This window comes from Dermacentor variabilis, chromosome 1 (assembly GCF_050947875.1).
Source record: "Dermacentor variabilis isolate Ectoservices chromosome 1, ASM5094787v1, whole genome shotgun sequence".
NCBI lineage: Eukaryota > Metazoa > Arthropoda > Arachnida > Ixodida > Ixodidae > Dermacentor > Dermacentor variabilis.
In genome coordinates, this window is record NC_134568.1 from 151846267 (window position 1) to 151863667 (window position 17401).

General features: G+C 40.4%; 1 protein-coding gene across 12 annotated transcripts in view; it reads right to left on the reverse strand.

Annotated features, from left to right (window-relative positions):
* The window catches only part of LOC142586544 (uncharacterized), a 135316-nt gene that overhangs the window by 61229 nt on the left and 56686 nt on the right, over positions 1-17401 (reverse strand). For 5 of the 12 annotated variants that reach the window (XM_075697665.1, XM_075697664.1, XM_075697661.1 and 2 more), the window contains one exon: positions 12602-12663. The exons of 3 other annotated variants lie outside the window; for them this stretch is intronic. In XM_075697665.1, the coding sequence (XP_075553780.1) occupies positions 12602-12663 (62 nt within the window). Of the gene's footprint in view, positions 1-11205; positions 11222-11593; positions 11657-12601; positions 12664-17401 lie in introns of those variants that run through there. 4 more of the 12 variants (XM_075697666.1, XM_075697668.1, XM_075697669.1 and 1 more) reach the window with 3 other exon arrangements.

Sequence of the window (17401 nt, forward strand, 5' to 3'; positions counted from 1 at the left end):
TCTTTCTGAACGAGGACTACCTTGATATAGCGTGCAAGTGGTGGCACAGCAGAAAGGAAGACAGGTACAAACTAACAACTGATTTTATTGAAGCTAGACCCACAGGTATATATACATTCACAAGCTGCGCAGGCACACCCTTACAAGGAAAGTTGGAATTCGTCAAACAGGAAGTGATTAAACCAGGTGCGAAAGGAATTTCATTTCTGCATTGTAGTGCAATTGATGTTTCGCTTACACACTCCTTACCTGCTTTTCTGATAAAAAAATACCTCTAACATTTCACAAGGGGTTGTTTGCTTGCGCTTGCCTAGGATTTTCACACTATGGAAGCGTGGTTCACAAGTGGTACAGCTACTGCAGTGGTCAGCAAGATGCGTCTTCTCTTTATTAGCTAGATTTCTTGCATGCTCCCCGAGTCGGTCATTGATGCATCACCTCGTCTGGCCAATGTATACTTTTCCACAGGATAGGGGATCTTGTACATGACGTTGTTGGCACACACTACAGGACACTTCTCATGGTTCCTATTACAGCCCACATTTCTGTCTGCACAAGTGATGCGACGGCTCAGCTGAGCAAGCTTCTTGGGGGCTGAAAAAACCATTGGCATGTTAAACCAAGTAGCCACTTTTTTCAGGCAATGTGTGACCTTGTGCATGTAGGAACCACTTCCAGCCTCTGAGTGCCTAGCCGGGGTGTCCGCGACATTCCTGCAAGCAAGGTGCTTCAATTTCTTGAAATGCGGTTCCACTACTGACAAGATGACAATGCAGAATGAAATTCCTTTTGTGCCTGGTTTAATTAGTTTGACGAATTTCAATTTTTCTTTGTAACGGTGCGCCTGCGCAGCTGTATATATATATATACCTGTGGGTCTGGCTTCAATAAAATCAGTTGTTAGTTTGGACCCGTGTTCGTCTTCCTTTCTGTTGCACCATCCCGTTGCGCGCTATATCAAGATGGTCATGATGTCAAAATACCAACTAGCCCTACATTCAACTCTTTTAAATAATCTTTCTGAATGAGAGAGGCATGTGAGGCATTCTTGTGAAGGGGTGTCAGCTTTTTAAACACCACCAAACAAGCTGTTAACCTTGTTAGTGACATGTGTCACAGAAATTAAATGGAACACCATGATAATTAAGAAGTAGCACCAAAATGAGTAAATAACTGGAAGAGTGGTGTATAGATGGGAGAGCTTTTAAATGAAGCAGATCACATGTAATGGGCATTGCAGAAAAATACATGTTTAGAACATATGAAGGCAACTATTTGCAGCCAACCGCAAATGTTCGAGGTTTAATCATACTATAAAATGGTGTGTGCCAAAACGACAAGAATTTATTATGGAAAAGAAGCAGCACATAGATAGGACAACAGCTTAAGGGGACAGGACACAGCCCTGTCTACGAGGATTAGTCATTCTGAAAGCTATATCAAGCTGTTTCTTTGACACAAGTCACCAACTAACTCGTATGTCTACCCTACAGCCTTTTAATTTCTTTTGATCCGTGATTCACTGCATATATGTAAAGTAGGAAGAATGTGATACTAAGTGCAGGTGGTAAAATATTAAAATAAAGGATGCACAGGGCATCACTAGCGAAGCCCCATAGCTGAAACGAACTTGTGCAATGAAATTGGCAAGGTTCATTAGTCATTTTAGAAACACCTGTAGTGCCCTCTTAAGGGGGAGATGCAGGTAGAAAAAGTGCACTTATCTCTTAAAAAATAATTTTATACATTTGGGTTGCAGAATTACACTTCAGCATTCTAATTTAATGTGCAAAATACCAAGGTATTTCTACATCCAGAAGACTGCCAAAATAATTTTAATAGAGGTGTGCTACAGCGAAACACTGATTATAAGTAAAAGCTGCATGAAAAGATTGTATAATCCGAACAACAAAAATTAAGTCTATAATACACGGTCTTGCACAACAGAGTTGTGAGAAGTTCAATTTGAACTAGAAAATAATACTCTATGGGACTCAGAAATCAAAACCATCAATAAAGCAAATGTGAAAAGTATACTGCAGGGCAAGTGTCAGCGACACTTTATTGGAGGTATTTAGCATACTGCACATTGCGATCCTAAACCGCCAGTATGCTAAAGCATTCTTTCACCTACACACTTAAAAAAAAAAAAAAATCACTCAGTTTTTTCTGGACATTTTTTAAAACGTGCAGCAACAGCTTTCTTTCGAGCTCAGCAACATCCCGGAGGAGGTCACCTACGGCTTCACCTGCACAGATGTATCTCTGAGTGCTGCCAATGCTCCGTTGCACTTTCGCTCGAGGTGGCAGTGGTGCCGGCATGAGACAATGCCGCCTCGGTGGCATCACCCAATGACAGCTTGCTGTGGACAGCAATGTTGTTGTCGATATCAATGAACACCACAAAGGTCACAGGGACGTTTTAACCTCCAAAGTCTGGATTACCATCGGCCGTGAAAGTGCGGTCCATAAAGGTTGTGGTGTCGCAAGCACAGGAGTCACAGTCTTTCCTGAAGCCACAGTGCTTGAATGAATTCACGGTGGTGGTCTGGAAAACTGGGCTACAATTTTGCAGCGATGCCTTTTCCAAATTTCCCCACTTTCCGCATTCATGAGTGGTCAAAGCAACGCTCTGCCGTGAGTGGTCAAGGTGGCACTCCACCACGGGCTGAGCATTGCTTTGGCCCCTCGTGAAACAAGGAAAATGCCGAAAGGCATTAACATGGGGAAGAGGCGTTGCTACAAAATGGCAGCCCTGCAGTCCAGGAACAGGTGATGTGATGCATAGTATCCGGTAAGTAAAATTTTTTCTTGGAATCGTTCCGCTCCATGGCCGCCAGTCAACATGGCACTAAATGCTTTGTAGAGCAGTTTCATGCACTTAATGACCCCACCATCCAGCAGCTGCTCCTGGCCCATGCAGTTTGACAGCAAAAACATCATTATGACATTTCGAACGGTAGATGGTCTGGTGGATGGCTCGATGCATTGTCCAGTAAAAGATGCATTGCGCTGGCTAACATTTTGCCAACTAGCTGCTGCAGAAATGTTGAGATCGAGGATGTCATCCAAGCCATTTTGTAAACGTTGTAGTGGCCTGGCAGTGTCTTCAGGTTCTTGAAGAAGCGTGGCTTTGCAAACTTCACAATTGGGGAGCTTCTCCAAGCTGTCCTCATTTGTGCAGAAAAGTGCTGTCACATGCTTCTTGCTTCGTTTGCCACCGGGACAGCTGTCCCCTTTACACATCAGCATTTGCTCTGGCTACATGTTATAGAAAATTCCACACTCATTGGCATTTAACACATCAGACGGCTTGTACTCCATGATTAGCTCTGGCAGTGGTTGGACCCACTCGTCAACAATGAGCATCCACAGAGGAACTTTCCTCCAAGGGAGCGGCTGTAGACAATATTGTTCCTTTTTTTTTTGTTCTTTTAAGGTGGTCCGGGAAGCCGTTCAATGCATGGAAATCTTCAATGCCCAGATGCAATGCTCAATGTCAGCGTTTTCTTTCAGAATAGTGCCGTCAACATTGATCACAGAACTATAAGCCTGGTGCTTCTTTGTCAGAATTATCTTCAACAAAGATTATGGAATCTTCTGGCCATGGGCGATGTTGGCTTTCATGGCTTATGTGGCTCCATGCCATCTCGTCCACCAAGAGGGGACGGCACAGGAATGCCAGAGGCTGCAAAGGCCGCAAGGAAGATGCCAGAAGCTGGCAGCATAGTTCTTCATATGAGGTGGGACACATGTAATATTGCCGTTATATAATCTAGGTTTTTAATGCATAGTCTCTAGGGGGGAGTTCGCTGGGACTGCACTAATCCGTCATAAAACCAAGGATGTAGGAAAATCGGGGGATGCATAACCAGGGTTCCACTTTAGCTGTAGGGGCCTCATTTTTCCATTCATGCTTAACTGATGAGGGTCATGACCACAGGTTTTGCCTAGAGGGTGAACTTTCCTGGTGAAAGAACAAGCAAGCATGTGCCCTAACTGAACAGGCACCAACTCATTTTCCAATTTTCACAGGTTCTCAAATGAATTCATGCACTGTTCTGGAGATTGCCATTTTTATAGCCATATTGTGGCTAAACAAAGGCCACAAAGGCTTTGAGGAGGTTCTACATGAGCTGGGTATCCTTCCAACTTGCGAGTGGATCTGCTCTAAGCCACCAGACAGACCAGAGAATAATCAGAAGAATGTCTGGAAAACAGACAGCTGATGCGGAATCTCATCATCACAGTGCAGCAAAGAAAGCCTGCCTGGAGAAGGAAGTTTGCAAGAGTTATGAGGGCACCACCTATGCAGCAGGAGAATTTTAAAGTTTTACACTGCTTCTGCAAAGACAGGTCTGAATTCGACCTGATTTCATGCAATTTCACCATCTCCAATAGTAATAAGCATGTTTGGAATGATCAACTTCATTTTTCGCTTTTTGCAATCTTAGACTTTTGCAATCTTAGACTTTTCACTGCTTGTGCACCAAAATTTTTGTCCTTGCTGTGACTCAATCTCAGCGAAACTTTTCTTGTGCTGCACATTCACAAGAATGTGTAAAATGCAGGTATCTAGGTTTCATTTTATTTTCCAAAAATATTGGTCATGTGCTTGTTATGAAACCACTCATCGATGTTCTCAATAATAATGGTGAGGATGAAAAATTTTCTGTAAGTATTAAAGCTAAACGAAAAATATTTTGGGGGTTATTTATAGTAATTAGTTCTCCATAAGAAGCAATATATGTTATTTTGTAACATTCTGCTATGCCTGGCATGAAGCCCAAACTTTGCGCAAAAGATGAAACTTTTCCCACTTATGGTGTCGCAGAACAATAATCAGCTAAGATACTGAAAAACTAAAAGTGATGATAAAAAATTGGAGATCGAATTCTATATTCTGCATAAATTTCATCCAGTTAGTTCATTATTATTGAAAGTGGATCTCTGAGGTGCATCTCCCCTTAAATGACAAACGTTTCTAAAAACATAAGTGATCGTTATCCTCAGTTTAAACATACAACGAAGGAATATTTAGCCCTCATGGATGCCTGCACTTGAATAAAAAGTTACCAAAATACTTAAATTACAGATTCATGAGTCTTATTATTTCACGTTGTTGCTAACTCCCTTTGATCATAAAATGCATAAAAGTAACTGCCTTCTTTGAGCAAGGAAATGGCGCCAGTGCTAGAAGAGAGGAAATACAGAAAAAATGTATAACATCAGAAATGTGTGATAATTGTTAACACCATATTCAAGAGCGACCTGCATATATTAAGCTAATCATATCTCATGCAGACAGAGTGCAAAGAAATTCGTCATGAGCAACAGTACGACTACAAATAACAACAGCACATGGCGACCTTCACAGCACACAAATGTAGCTTGGAAGCTTAAACTTTCTTGAGGGGAACCGTATGATGCGCCGCTTTCAGCTTGCACGTGACTCCTAAGGAAGGAGTACGTAATCGTCTTGTAGGTAATAGTACAAGAATACATATGCAATGGCAGACGGTTTCCATCCTTCCCCACCCCACAATATGCTAGATTAATGCTGCTGGTAAGTGACCAGCAAACATATCAAGCAAACATGCCAGGGATATTTAGCAGATCACTGAAATTTTAAAACACAATCAGAAGAACATGAAAGAATGCAGCCACTACCGGCTTCCAGTGTACTTTGCAGGGACACCTACAACATTGTGCACAGAGCATATAGCGATTCACCAACTATCACTTTAATGTGGTCACATTCTGCAAGTTTCAGCAATACCTCGCAATTGAGAAGCTGCTTCAAATACAATAAATTTCTGCACACAAGCCATAATTGCACAGCTCTGTACAAGATAACTGTTACAATAGGTAGTGATGTGGCACTGTGGTGCCTCAAAGTAGCTACGAGACCATATTTTCACACAGCAGCTTTTCACTTCACCATCTTCTTACATCAAATGACCCCTCTGTGAAATACAAGTCAATTTGATGGTCTATATATATTTAAAATGAAATGTTGAGTGCCTTGGTAGACTGAGCTTTCAGACCTACGAAGTCAAACTCACTTATAGCGATCCCAGATCTATCAGTTATAACAACCACATTTCAGTGCATTTACAATTTTCCAAACCTCCCTATAGAAACTGCATCCAGATATAACAAACGTTTTTTAAATCGCCATACTGCTACAACGAATGCTTCGAACCTGGTCACAGTAAAAAGAGGGCACCTGCGAAATGCCAAAGAATGGAAGCCCGACTAAACTGGGCGCACGGCAGCGTGTGCCTCGCTACAGTCCAAAAGCGACAATAATATGGCCTTCGAGATGAGCAAACGAGCGACCACATCGCGCGGATTTCGGATGCCGCAAAGAAGGTCCCGCGCATTTTGGGCATGCCTTCACTGAGTTCAGGGGGAAGTATCGCGTACAGCATGTGCCGGTGCAATATCGGATGCCACGACGTCACTCTCGTTTTTGATCAGTTTTCCGTGCGGCACTACGTGCATTTCGCCTGTTTGAACGATTTGCAATGACCATCTATGCCTTTCCCCCACGAGAACAGCAGCCTTTCAAGCGTTCCTGCCAACGCGGTCCGAGTTGGCGAGAACGCTGCACCACGCGCTGCCGCCACACAAAAGTTGCAAAGGGCCGGTGGTTACGACGCTGTTACCATAAGATCACGGTTCAGTGGCGCTTCATTTATGCATTGCCGATATGTACGTTACCATCACAGAATGGCGGCATGCCGCAGTAGTTTCTGAAGTTTTCGATTCCGACTAACTAGAACGCTTCGCTCTCGTGTGCAGAATACAGCCACGGCCCGCTGGTTGTAAAACATATCACAAGCTCTCGAATGATAAATGGCGGCTGTGCTTGCAATTTCTAAGTGATAGGTGATCGGAACCAGGTGCCATTTCGAAAGATTGAGCTACATGACGCCGTATTTCGTTCTTTTGAGATGTTTCTAACGGAAGTTTTCCGCTAGGTGTGGGAACACACCGGGAGTAAAAATGACACTGAAAATGTGGTTTTTGGACCAAAGTGCTAACTGCTGCCGTCAGCTTCCGTGTGGTTAATTTATTAGTGTTTTGAAGGGCGAGTCCATACATAACGAACTACTGATATAACGACCAGTTTTTGCGGAACTATCGAGTTTGTTATAAACAGGTTTGACTGTAATGCTATAAACCCCGACTCGCTCATCGTGTCACCTGCTGCAGTGAATGCTGACAACTGTTTACAATTGCGTGCACTGATGACGCCACCTCGTGTTTGTTTGACACAAAGTGCAAACAACATGTATAAAAGAACTTGCCTGCATAGCAATACTTACAAATCCGCTCAACTATTTAGACTTGTGTCTTTTTTTATACGTGACTGCCAAGAACTAGGTTTTGTATGTCTGAGCATTAGAAGCGTGATTCTATCCATTTGAGAAAAGAAAGTAAATAGAGCTTCTGTCATCTAGGCAGAGTTTTCTTTCTTTTCTGACTCGGCAACAGATCTCCCAGAGACCAGTCTGATGACAATGACATTATTTGTGTTGGCTCTGTCAGCACAAAAGCCAGCCAAACTACAAGTCCTTCAAGTTGTCAATTGTGTCAGTGCTGTTATCAGCATAGCTTGCCAGACCGGTATTTCAGCAACTATGTATATCAATGACTCCACTGATCATTGGCCAGTGTCATGCTTGCCTAGAGTGACTATGGTCACACAGGGCGAGTGCAGTTGCACTTTGCAACTGATGGGAAAAATTGGCAACCTTACTGAATTATGATGACTGTTTAAGTGCTGTGTCAGCTCAGTGTAGCTGTATGTCATATGTACTATGGGTTTACGTGCTGCATACAATGCACAGGTGTGCGAAGGTTCCTGAAGTCGCAACCTACATGTCAACATATCAGTTACAATCAGTGGGATCATCTTCGAGCTCATAATTCAAGTTGATCTTGGAAGAACAGAAGTCTGCAGACTTGAAAACTTCCTGATTATGTAAACAGGTACTTTTGGGCCAATATTAAAGCAATTTCTTCATTTAAGTAATTAAATACATTCCTTAACTTCGATATAAGCAGGAATACTACACAGAACATATTACTACGAAATCAATAAAGACTTGGGCCTTTTAAAATAAAGTCAATATCTCACAAATGTGAATACAAGGCTACGTATGTACAACACTTTAATCAGATCTTATAAGGAATATGCATCAATCATATGACACCCTCATCATGAAAACCTCAGGAGTTTGCCAGAATCAGTACAGAATAGAGTAGCACACTATCTCCCAGTCACAAGCACGTAAGAGTATATACACTTTGAAAATTAGACTTAATCTAATGCTGCTTGCTTTATAAAGAAAACTTACCTGGCCTAGTTTTTTTTTTTTTCTTTTACAGTCTCTTATCACAGTAACCTGGTATTCGCTTGCACTAGCATGTTTCAGGCTGCAGTGCCCATGCTTATTAAGTTAAACTGATTTTCACTCTAACTAACAAATATCAGAATTCACCGCTTGTCCAACAAAAGAACTACCTATCCTCTGAATTTGTCGTGCTAACAGATATGTCCAATGTCGAGCCTGTGCGATTAACCTTATGACAAGTGTAGAGCAGATTGTTTTTTTTTTTATTTCTATGTTTGCTTTTCATACTACACAGAAATTTCACCCTTCTTTTTTTTCTCGTTCATTTTTTTCTTGAACTTGTTTGGAATACTTAGTGTATATATTTGCTATGTCTCTCTCCCCCTGCCTTCCACCTTTTTATTTTTTTTGGTAGTCTTCTATGCCTGTACTGTTTCAACTGTACATATGTGCCTCACCTGTGACTCATTTTCCCTATGTAATAAAAAAAAAGATCCCACTACGTCAGTGAACCATGTTACAGCCTCTTTAATTATCTGAAAATAACAGGCATATGAATGCAGAATGTCATAACACACAATAAATGTGGAAAACAAGTGTCATGATTTTGTAACAATACACGTTTTACTAATAAGGCATTGATGTCTTGACAAACAAAAGACCTTAAACTTGCAGCAATCTGTGGCTTATACTGCATTTTATGAGCTAGTAGGCTTCTCCAATTAAAAAAAAAGTAAACTAGTTTATGCAGTAGCTGCACAAGAAAATCAATAGGTATAGTTTTCATCAGGTCATCAAGAAGCTGATAAGATTGCACAGTAGCCCATCTTTTGAGAACAAAGGTCTGTTTGTGATTTTGAAAACCCAACATTACCATCACTGAGCAATGAAGCACTCCACCTTTACGAAAGACAACCTGCCTGCAGTGGAGATATTCTATTCAAAAAACATATGAACAGTAACATAAAGGATATGTTATAAGTATGTGCACACCATGCAATCCACCTACTGAAAAACATGAAATTCCAGTCATAAGAAACAGTCGTTACATACATGAAAAATGCTCAGTGCCCTTCCACTCTGTGAAGAAGTATGACCAACAAAGCTGTGTATCTGGGCCCCTTAATGGCGAACTGCACCTCCCCCGAAGGTCAGCCCGGCATTGCACTACCTTTGGGATCGGCCCACATATGGGGGTTGCTTAACTCCTGCTTCACCTCCGCCGCGGGTTGGCCCGGCATTGCACTATCTTCGGGATCAGCCTACATATGGGGAGTGCTAAATGCCTGCGCCATCTCCGCCGCGAGTCGGGCCAGCATTGCACAATTTTCAGGATTTTTTTCTACACGCGGACACGATAGTGGCGAAAGTAGCCCTAAACAGCTTCGCTGTAAAAACAAACACGAAACATTAACAAACCAGTCTAAGGGCAATTATTATGTATAACGTTGTATTGTCGGTGTTGAAATTTTTTTTTCCTCTCCTGTAATGGCCCTCAAGTGAGGGCTACAGTATTCCTAAATAAAAATAAAAATTATGCACTAACACAGACAAGAGCAGCTGCACTTTCCCACAAGTAAAAAATTATAACCTACTTACTGCTATAAAGGCTAATTGCAACCACAAACACTTCAATAAAAGAAGAGTAACTTCATTACACTACTAATTCTCTTTTCTCACAGGAGACAAGTGTTATTAGTCCCATATACAATGTATCAGTGACCTTTACTGCATAAAGAACAGTAGACAGAATGCAGCTGCCAGTAACAGAGAGCCTTCTTTTAACTCCTCTGCCAACAGCTAGCAACTCCAAGGCCATATATGCCAACAAATGCACAGGGAAATGTACAAACTGAGTACATATAATGTCTACAAATATCCCATATTCAGCGTTGAAATCCCACGAGCTTCTCAGAAATTGCACATGCGCCTAAAAGAAGGTATGCATTTGGCTACATTTTGAATCAAGCAAGTTGCACTTTAAACGCTTTCTGAGGAGGAAGAGGAATAAACTTCATTTATAGACAGCAGATTTTAGACCTAGGCCTCTCTGCCTAGATGACGTCCTCAAGCCCTTGGGCCCTGGCAGCATCTTCGGCCTGCTGACTTTGACTCAATTTTTTTCAATGAAGTGAAAATTTTATATTATGTGTATCTGAAAGGCAAGTCCGGGAAAGATAAAAAAACATTTCCACGGATGTTTTTGGCAATTAAAGGATTTTCTCATGAACTGCCAAAAATTCAATGTGTTATAACGAGCCATTTGGTTCTTCAGGCTTCTGAACTCTCACTCGTAGTGGTGTGAAATATGGCCACGGATTATTTGGAGACTGTTTGTGCCATCCGAGGCAAGTTATATGCATTAGGCAGCAGTCTAAAAAAATTGAGCACGGAAGCCTAACATCAGCATGATGCAGTGCATGGACATTTGTGAAATTTCAAGGAGAGCCATATTTATCTGCAGCAGAAAGAGTCAACAAAGGAAGTATTTATATTGTTGACATTGAGATGTATGAAAAAAATTTGCTTGTTTTTCTCAATGTCAAACATTTCCTGCAAAATATTGATTCCTACAGGAATCAATGGAACAGAAATAGTTAAAAACACATGCATTAATCTGCCATCCCCTTAATCCATTATTTACACTTCAAACACCCTTCATATGTGTAAAGTGCATGTAACTTTCCCAACATTGTGTGCTTCACCATGTTCCACCTCTCACCTTATGCGTGCAATACACAGAAAAGACTGCAAAAAAAAAAAAAAAAAGACTGAAAGGAGTACACCAGCAAGGCTTGCAGAATAAAACAACGTGCTCCTACAGCCCATGACACCATACCTGTCCAATCCGGAAGCTGCTCAGAGGTAGCAGTAACAAATAAGAAAGAGAAAAGAAATGAAGTCACCACCCACTGGGTATACTATCATAAAATAAAAGAAAAAAGGTTGTACAACTATGCTTGTGGTAAAAATTGAGCCTAAAGCGCATAAAGGGGCCCTGCAACACTCTTTGAATATGGTAAATAAACCTGCCCATAACTATTTCACGTTAAAAGTACACGAGCCAAACATAATTCACCTACTCACAACAGGAACTTACAATTTCACTAAAAGCATTGCTTGTCATTCCATGACCTTAACCTTAACTCCCAACCATCCTTTGTTAGCAAGGCTGACATGAGTAAATGGCTACTTACCAGATTCCATCAGGAATTTACCAGATTCCATCAACAGGTGCGATATTAGAAATAAAACAAATATAGGAAGGCCGTAGTGCTCAAGTTTGACACCTAAAACAAGCCAAAACCATTTTAGGCATGCAGGATGAAAAGATGCTTTAGTTGACCAATGAGACTGAGGAATTATTGTTCAAAGACCAGCAAAGCGTCCCCAGCAAAGAGGATCCTTCCAACCTGACTAGTTTTTATATGGTTTCTCGATGATCTCAACGTCCCACTACATTAGTGCAACTTTAATCATTTCTTACAACTCTCACAATGCCCCACATCTTTTAACATCTCTAGTGCATTTCGAAACATACCCATTCTAACATTTTAAAGTTTTATTCAAATCAACTAAGTTCTCCTTGAGCAATCATTTCAAACATCTTGGTCGATGTCACTTTCAATTAGCAAAACTGATAATTCTACGAGACTTCTAGAATTAACCCACATCTTTACAATTTCCCCTGCACATACATCGATATCATTCAAAGGTTTTGTACCAATCCATTTTTAGTTCTCGTACACTTAGTGTGGACATTTGCTGTTCACACACTTTTTGCATATGCTCTTCTTTGCACACTTAATTGTCCGATTCTAGCTGCAGGAAAAGCTTTGCTATAGTACTATAATTTCTCTGCCTACACAGTGTCAACCTCACTGACAAAGGACTGAATTCAGCCTACTAGAAGAAACAAAATGAAAATTCTGAAGATTACATTTTTTAGTGGTGCTGCTGCATAATACTTTGGGAGTATTCATGCAAGAGAAAATTGACAAACTGAGGCCTATTCAAAGCCAAGACTATTAGAAATTTTCATGAAATGTGCTGCAGGGCCCTTTTGACGCAAGTGACTGCTAGGCATAGAGTATACTGCATACAGAGCAAGCATTATTCAGTTTGAAGGCAGCCACAGTTTTGGATAAAATAAATACAAGATAGACAGAAAAGAAAAGAAAGAGAGAGGCTTCTAAGAAACAGGGAACCTACAGACAATGCAGTCCTCTACCCACCTGACTAAACGCCCCTGAGAAGAACCTTCTTCCGAAGATGAGATGCTTTGGAGAAATTTTGGCTGTACATCAAGAAGGGAGAGAGAAAGAATAGAAAATAAAGGACCACACAAGGAAAACATGCACAGAGTACCTACAACATCTCTGAATGGTAATTAATACAGAGAGACATGCACCGCTATTATACACACACTAAAACACTTTCATGTCTTCCTTGAATCCCTCACAAAACCTCAATACAACAAACATCACAGAAAGAATGCAAAAAGAGAAGCAGAACAGAATACAATACACCCTTAGAGACTGGATTTCAAAAGTCCTGCCACAAAACAATGTTGCTAAAAAAGAATGTTTAAAGTGAAAGCTGTAAACTGCAACAGCTAGTTCTTGTTGCAGCAGTCTTTAAAAATATAGTTGATTGATAATGCAATGGTAACTAGGGCCACCATATACACAATGCAAGCTTAGCTCCTGTAGCATATTTAAATTTACAGCAGGATTCCTGTTTGAGCCGACATTTGCTCAATCCCAGCTACAATACAATATTATTCCTTTCTGAACCAAGGGCTTACTGCAAGTATGACCTAAATATACTAAATATTTTATTTGTTTAATGAAATATGCAACGAGATAGTGTATATGATAAAAATGGGCCGACGAAAAAGTAACACAAATTTCAGAGGAAAGCTTTGATGAAGCATTTAAAATGATTGATAATGAAAATGAGTCTGGCTTAGCTGGAATACCTTTGAAGGATTTTTTGTTGAGCTTCAACTTTGTCAAAAACATATTTTTGGCCCGTTTTATTGCTCTAACTGCCCAGGCCAAATAATTACTAGATACAGCACCACTCTGAAACAATAGGTGCCAGTACAAAAAACTTGTACGAGCACTGAAGCCAAACTTGTGTTTTGAAGGTTTTAGAAAGGCAGAGCCCAGCTCTCACTCAGTAGCAAAAGGGTTAAGGTAGTGAAACGTGCAGTAAGCTGATTTCTTGAATTTAATTTTGCAAATATCAACACCTAAAATGTCATAATTCAGTTTGTTGTGCTAGTTCTCTCTCTATTAAGAAGAGTAGTGAAAAGGCACATACTCAATGTTTGGTGACCAGCACTACCGCTGTAGTGCCACAAACCAAACACAAAGTTGAGTACTAGCAGAGTCATAGGATGAAGGACGAAGTCAAAGGATGAGTCAGTGAGACGAGCAACTATTTACAAGTTATATTTACAACAGCGGTTGCAATGCTGGCCGGTTAGATTCACAGTGCAAGCCCCGTTCGTTCTTTCTCCTTTTTTCTCGAGTGATGACAACCACGCGCCTCGTTCAAACAATCAAATACTACACGCGTGTAGCAATATTACAGGCCAAGCATGAAGCATGTCATTCAGAGGAGCAGTCCGTGTTTACATGTGTCACTATTTTAGTGAACCTCTTCAAATCATGGAATACATGAAGACTGCAAGATAATTAAGCTTTCCCACTGCTCGAGCTATGGTCTACAAAATTTATATCACCAATAGCACATACAACATCCATGTAGTTCTCACTTCTTTTTTAAAGAGTGCAACGGAAGAAGTACCAATCACAAGGATGTTCAAGTATGAATATAAGCCAAACCAATGTCAACAGCATGTTTCAGAAGAGCCAGTTTGAGTGTTTATAAAAAAAAAAAACTATATGGGGCAAAATTATGTGGGAGAAACTTAGGTCTGTCTCTGTTTGAAGCATGAAGTCAACAACAACAACTCAAGCACCTTAATCTGGGTTTACACCTTCCCCTACACATGTTTTGTGTTTTCCAACTCTGCTTACATCTTTTCATTCTTAAGCCCCTGTATGCTTCTACTTCCCTTTTATCAGCAACTGTCAACATCTCTAAAAAGTACTGGCTAATCATTAGAGCTATACAGCTCAGACAAAGTGGTAAACAGATTTCTGACAAGTGATAAAAGTGTCCTACTATAGTGGGGACTTGGGAGTGCCGTGTGCTAGTCTGAATCAGCATGTGACTAAGTGTCAACGAAACAGTGGGACTTCATTATTCAAAATAGTTTTTTGATACTGTAACATTCCAAGATTTATATACATGCAAATGTCAACTCATTCTGTTTTTATTTGCTTAGTCACTTGCTACCATGCTGATCTTTGCTCAGTATGTTTTCAACATCTTTACCTTCTGTGCTCTGCACACATCTCACATTTGAGCATTCCAGGAATACCAATTGAAACATTAAGCTAGTCCTTAAATCAAATCAACTTATATAACCTACAGAAAGTTTCTTCATGAGTATTTTGGACATCAGCACTCTGATCATCATTTACTATCACCATGTATAAAACAGGTAACATCCAGCAATGGCTACAGAATGTTAATCACAGTTTACACGCAACATGCCGGATAATGTGCTGTGAAAGTAATTCTTTTGAATTTCCTTTCACTCTTTTGGCAAAAAAAATTTCTTACTATTCAAATCTGTTTTTCAGCCTTCAGTAGTTTATACTTTGGCAACTTAAATGGAAGTATCACCGAGCAGCTTCAATATTATAAACAAGGCTTCAGCAAGTGATGGCTTATGTTGCAGAAAGAGCATATAGAAAAAAAAAAGAAAAGAAAGATAAAATACTCGGGAAATGAAGAGCCAAAAACTGTGACATCACACATTTCCAAGTTTCCCACAATAAAGTCTCAAAAGAGAGCCCCCTGCCTACATTGCAAGGAACATGAGGTCTCTAAATCACCATGAACACTGAGCAACAAATGCACAATGACTCCTAAAGCCTTCCGTAGGCAAAGCACCATTTCTTTTTCAGGTACAAGCACATTAAACTGAAGCTAATAAAGAAGTGCAGAAACAGGCAGAAAGCAATGGATTTAACGAAAGGCACCCTACGACCAGTCAACACATTTATGCAATCACCCCATTTACTCATGGTTTGTTAAAAACCTGCACATTCATAGTGCTTTATGCTAGCCCCCAATTAAACAAAGATGTTCCAATATTCTTCAACATAACGCAATGCAGATAATATAGCCCATTTTCTAGCAATACATACCAGTAAAAACTTCTGGATTTGTATCTTACTGAACTAGAAGAAATTTCCAAATGTCAAATAATCATATAGAGACAAAAAAATTAAACAGAGCAATGGCATGCCTTTATTTAGTAAAAGAGGCACTACTCCGATTATGTATTACACACAAAATCTTGGTGAAAACTGCAAGTTTCATTGCTTGATGTAAACGATAAGCTCATGCAAGCATTTGGAAGAACTCCCAAAAAATTTCTGTGAAACATCATGGGGGCCTCGTGACTTCGTATTGCAAAATCAGTGGCAGCATTCATACACATTATGATCAAAACAGACATGCTTTTCATTACCAAGTGCACCTCCCAACTATTTTGTCATCAGTGAGCCAGCTGGCAACCAATCAACCATCTCAAACTAGTCAGCAAGTTCAAATCTAGTGCACAGGTGACAATTGAATCCCCTTTTACCCTATTTATTAATGGATACCGTGATGTTTGTCACACCTTGTGCTTCACACGAAGTCAAAATGAAACATCTTCTTGCCGCAACTGCCACTGCAACCACTGCAAAGAACCTGTCCATTGTCACAATGATACAGATCACAGTCCTACAGGCATGTGACTAATGCAGCATCATGTGCAGTGAAATTTAAAAAAATGAAAACAAACTTTCGGGAGATTTCTACTGCACTTCATAACTGGTACTTGCCCCTGCAAAGAGCCATCCTACAGTGAACCCAAGTGACAAGCAACCCTCTATGTACACTGGCCAGCTATGCGATATCACCTCCCAAAGCAACTGGGATCCATGAAAAACAGTGCTGTTACTTTGTTGCTTGTTGTTTTACGCTTCTCAATGGCCTCTGCTCTCTCTCACTATCAAACATTTTTCACGATGTGGTTTCTATCTCATTTACAGACTAGCAAGCATTGCTCTCTGCCGCGCCAATCCAAGTCGATCGCACCGCAACCTCTCCACACTTTTTCCTCTCTGCCACGCACAGATGTCGCCTTTTTCTCTCTCCACCATTTTCAACAATCGCTGCCACTTTTTTCAGCAGGCCACCACTGACATCACTCTCCAGATACTCCACTTAGGACAGCTATTCACCTTAAAAAAAGTGCAGAGTGCTCCCATATATAGATGGTTCTCAAAATGTTTTCATGATGCCTACAATTTTTTCCCAAATCATTACATTGTGCCATTATTACACGTATGCAATGGTGTTTCACTTGGATGCTAGCACCACTCTTAAGCCACACATATTGTGATGCACTGTGCTAACCAAGCACCAGAGCTTGTCTTAAATAATGCATGGCCAAACATATCCACACTGATGAGTGTTTGATGCCAACGAATAAGGCGTATGTTTACCTAAACCATATGGCAAGTTCAAGTTACTTGATTTTCCACATTAACAAGAATCAAATTAAAAGGCTTTACTCATCAACTGCAGCAGTAAAAATCAGTAAATGCATGGATGGTATTTGCTGATTAACTAATTACCTCTATTATTATTAATGTTTAATTAGTTTAGGCAACACAATGAAACTGTACAATTGAAGCTAATCAGTACTCAAGGCACGTTTACTTTGCAGAAATCATTGAGGCTAGTACAAGTTTTGAGATCAACATCCTCACCATTATACTCTGCAGATGAAGGCCTTTCACAAAGTCTTCCTTGCAAACTACAGGGCATAACTTCATAACTTCAAGACCAACTTACTTCAGAACAAATTCAAGATTTCACATATCAAAATTGGAGCT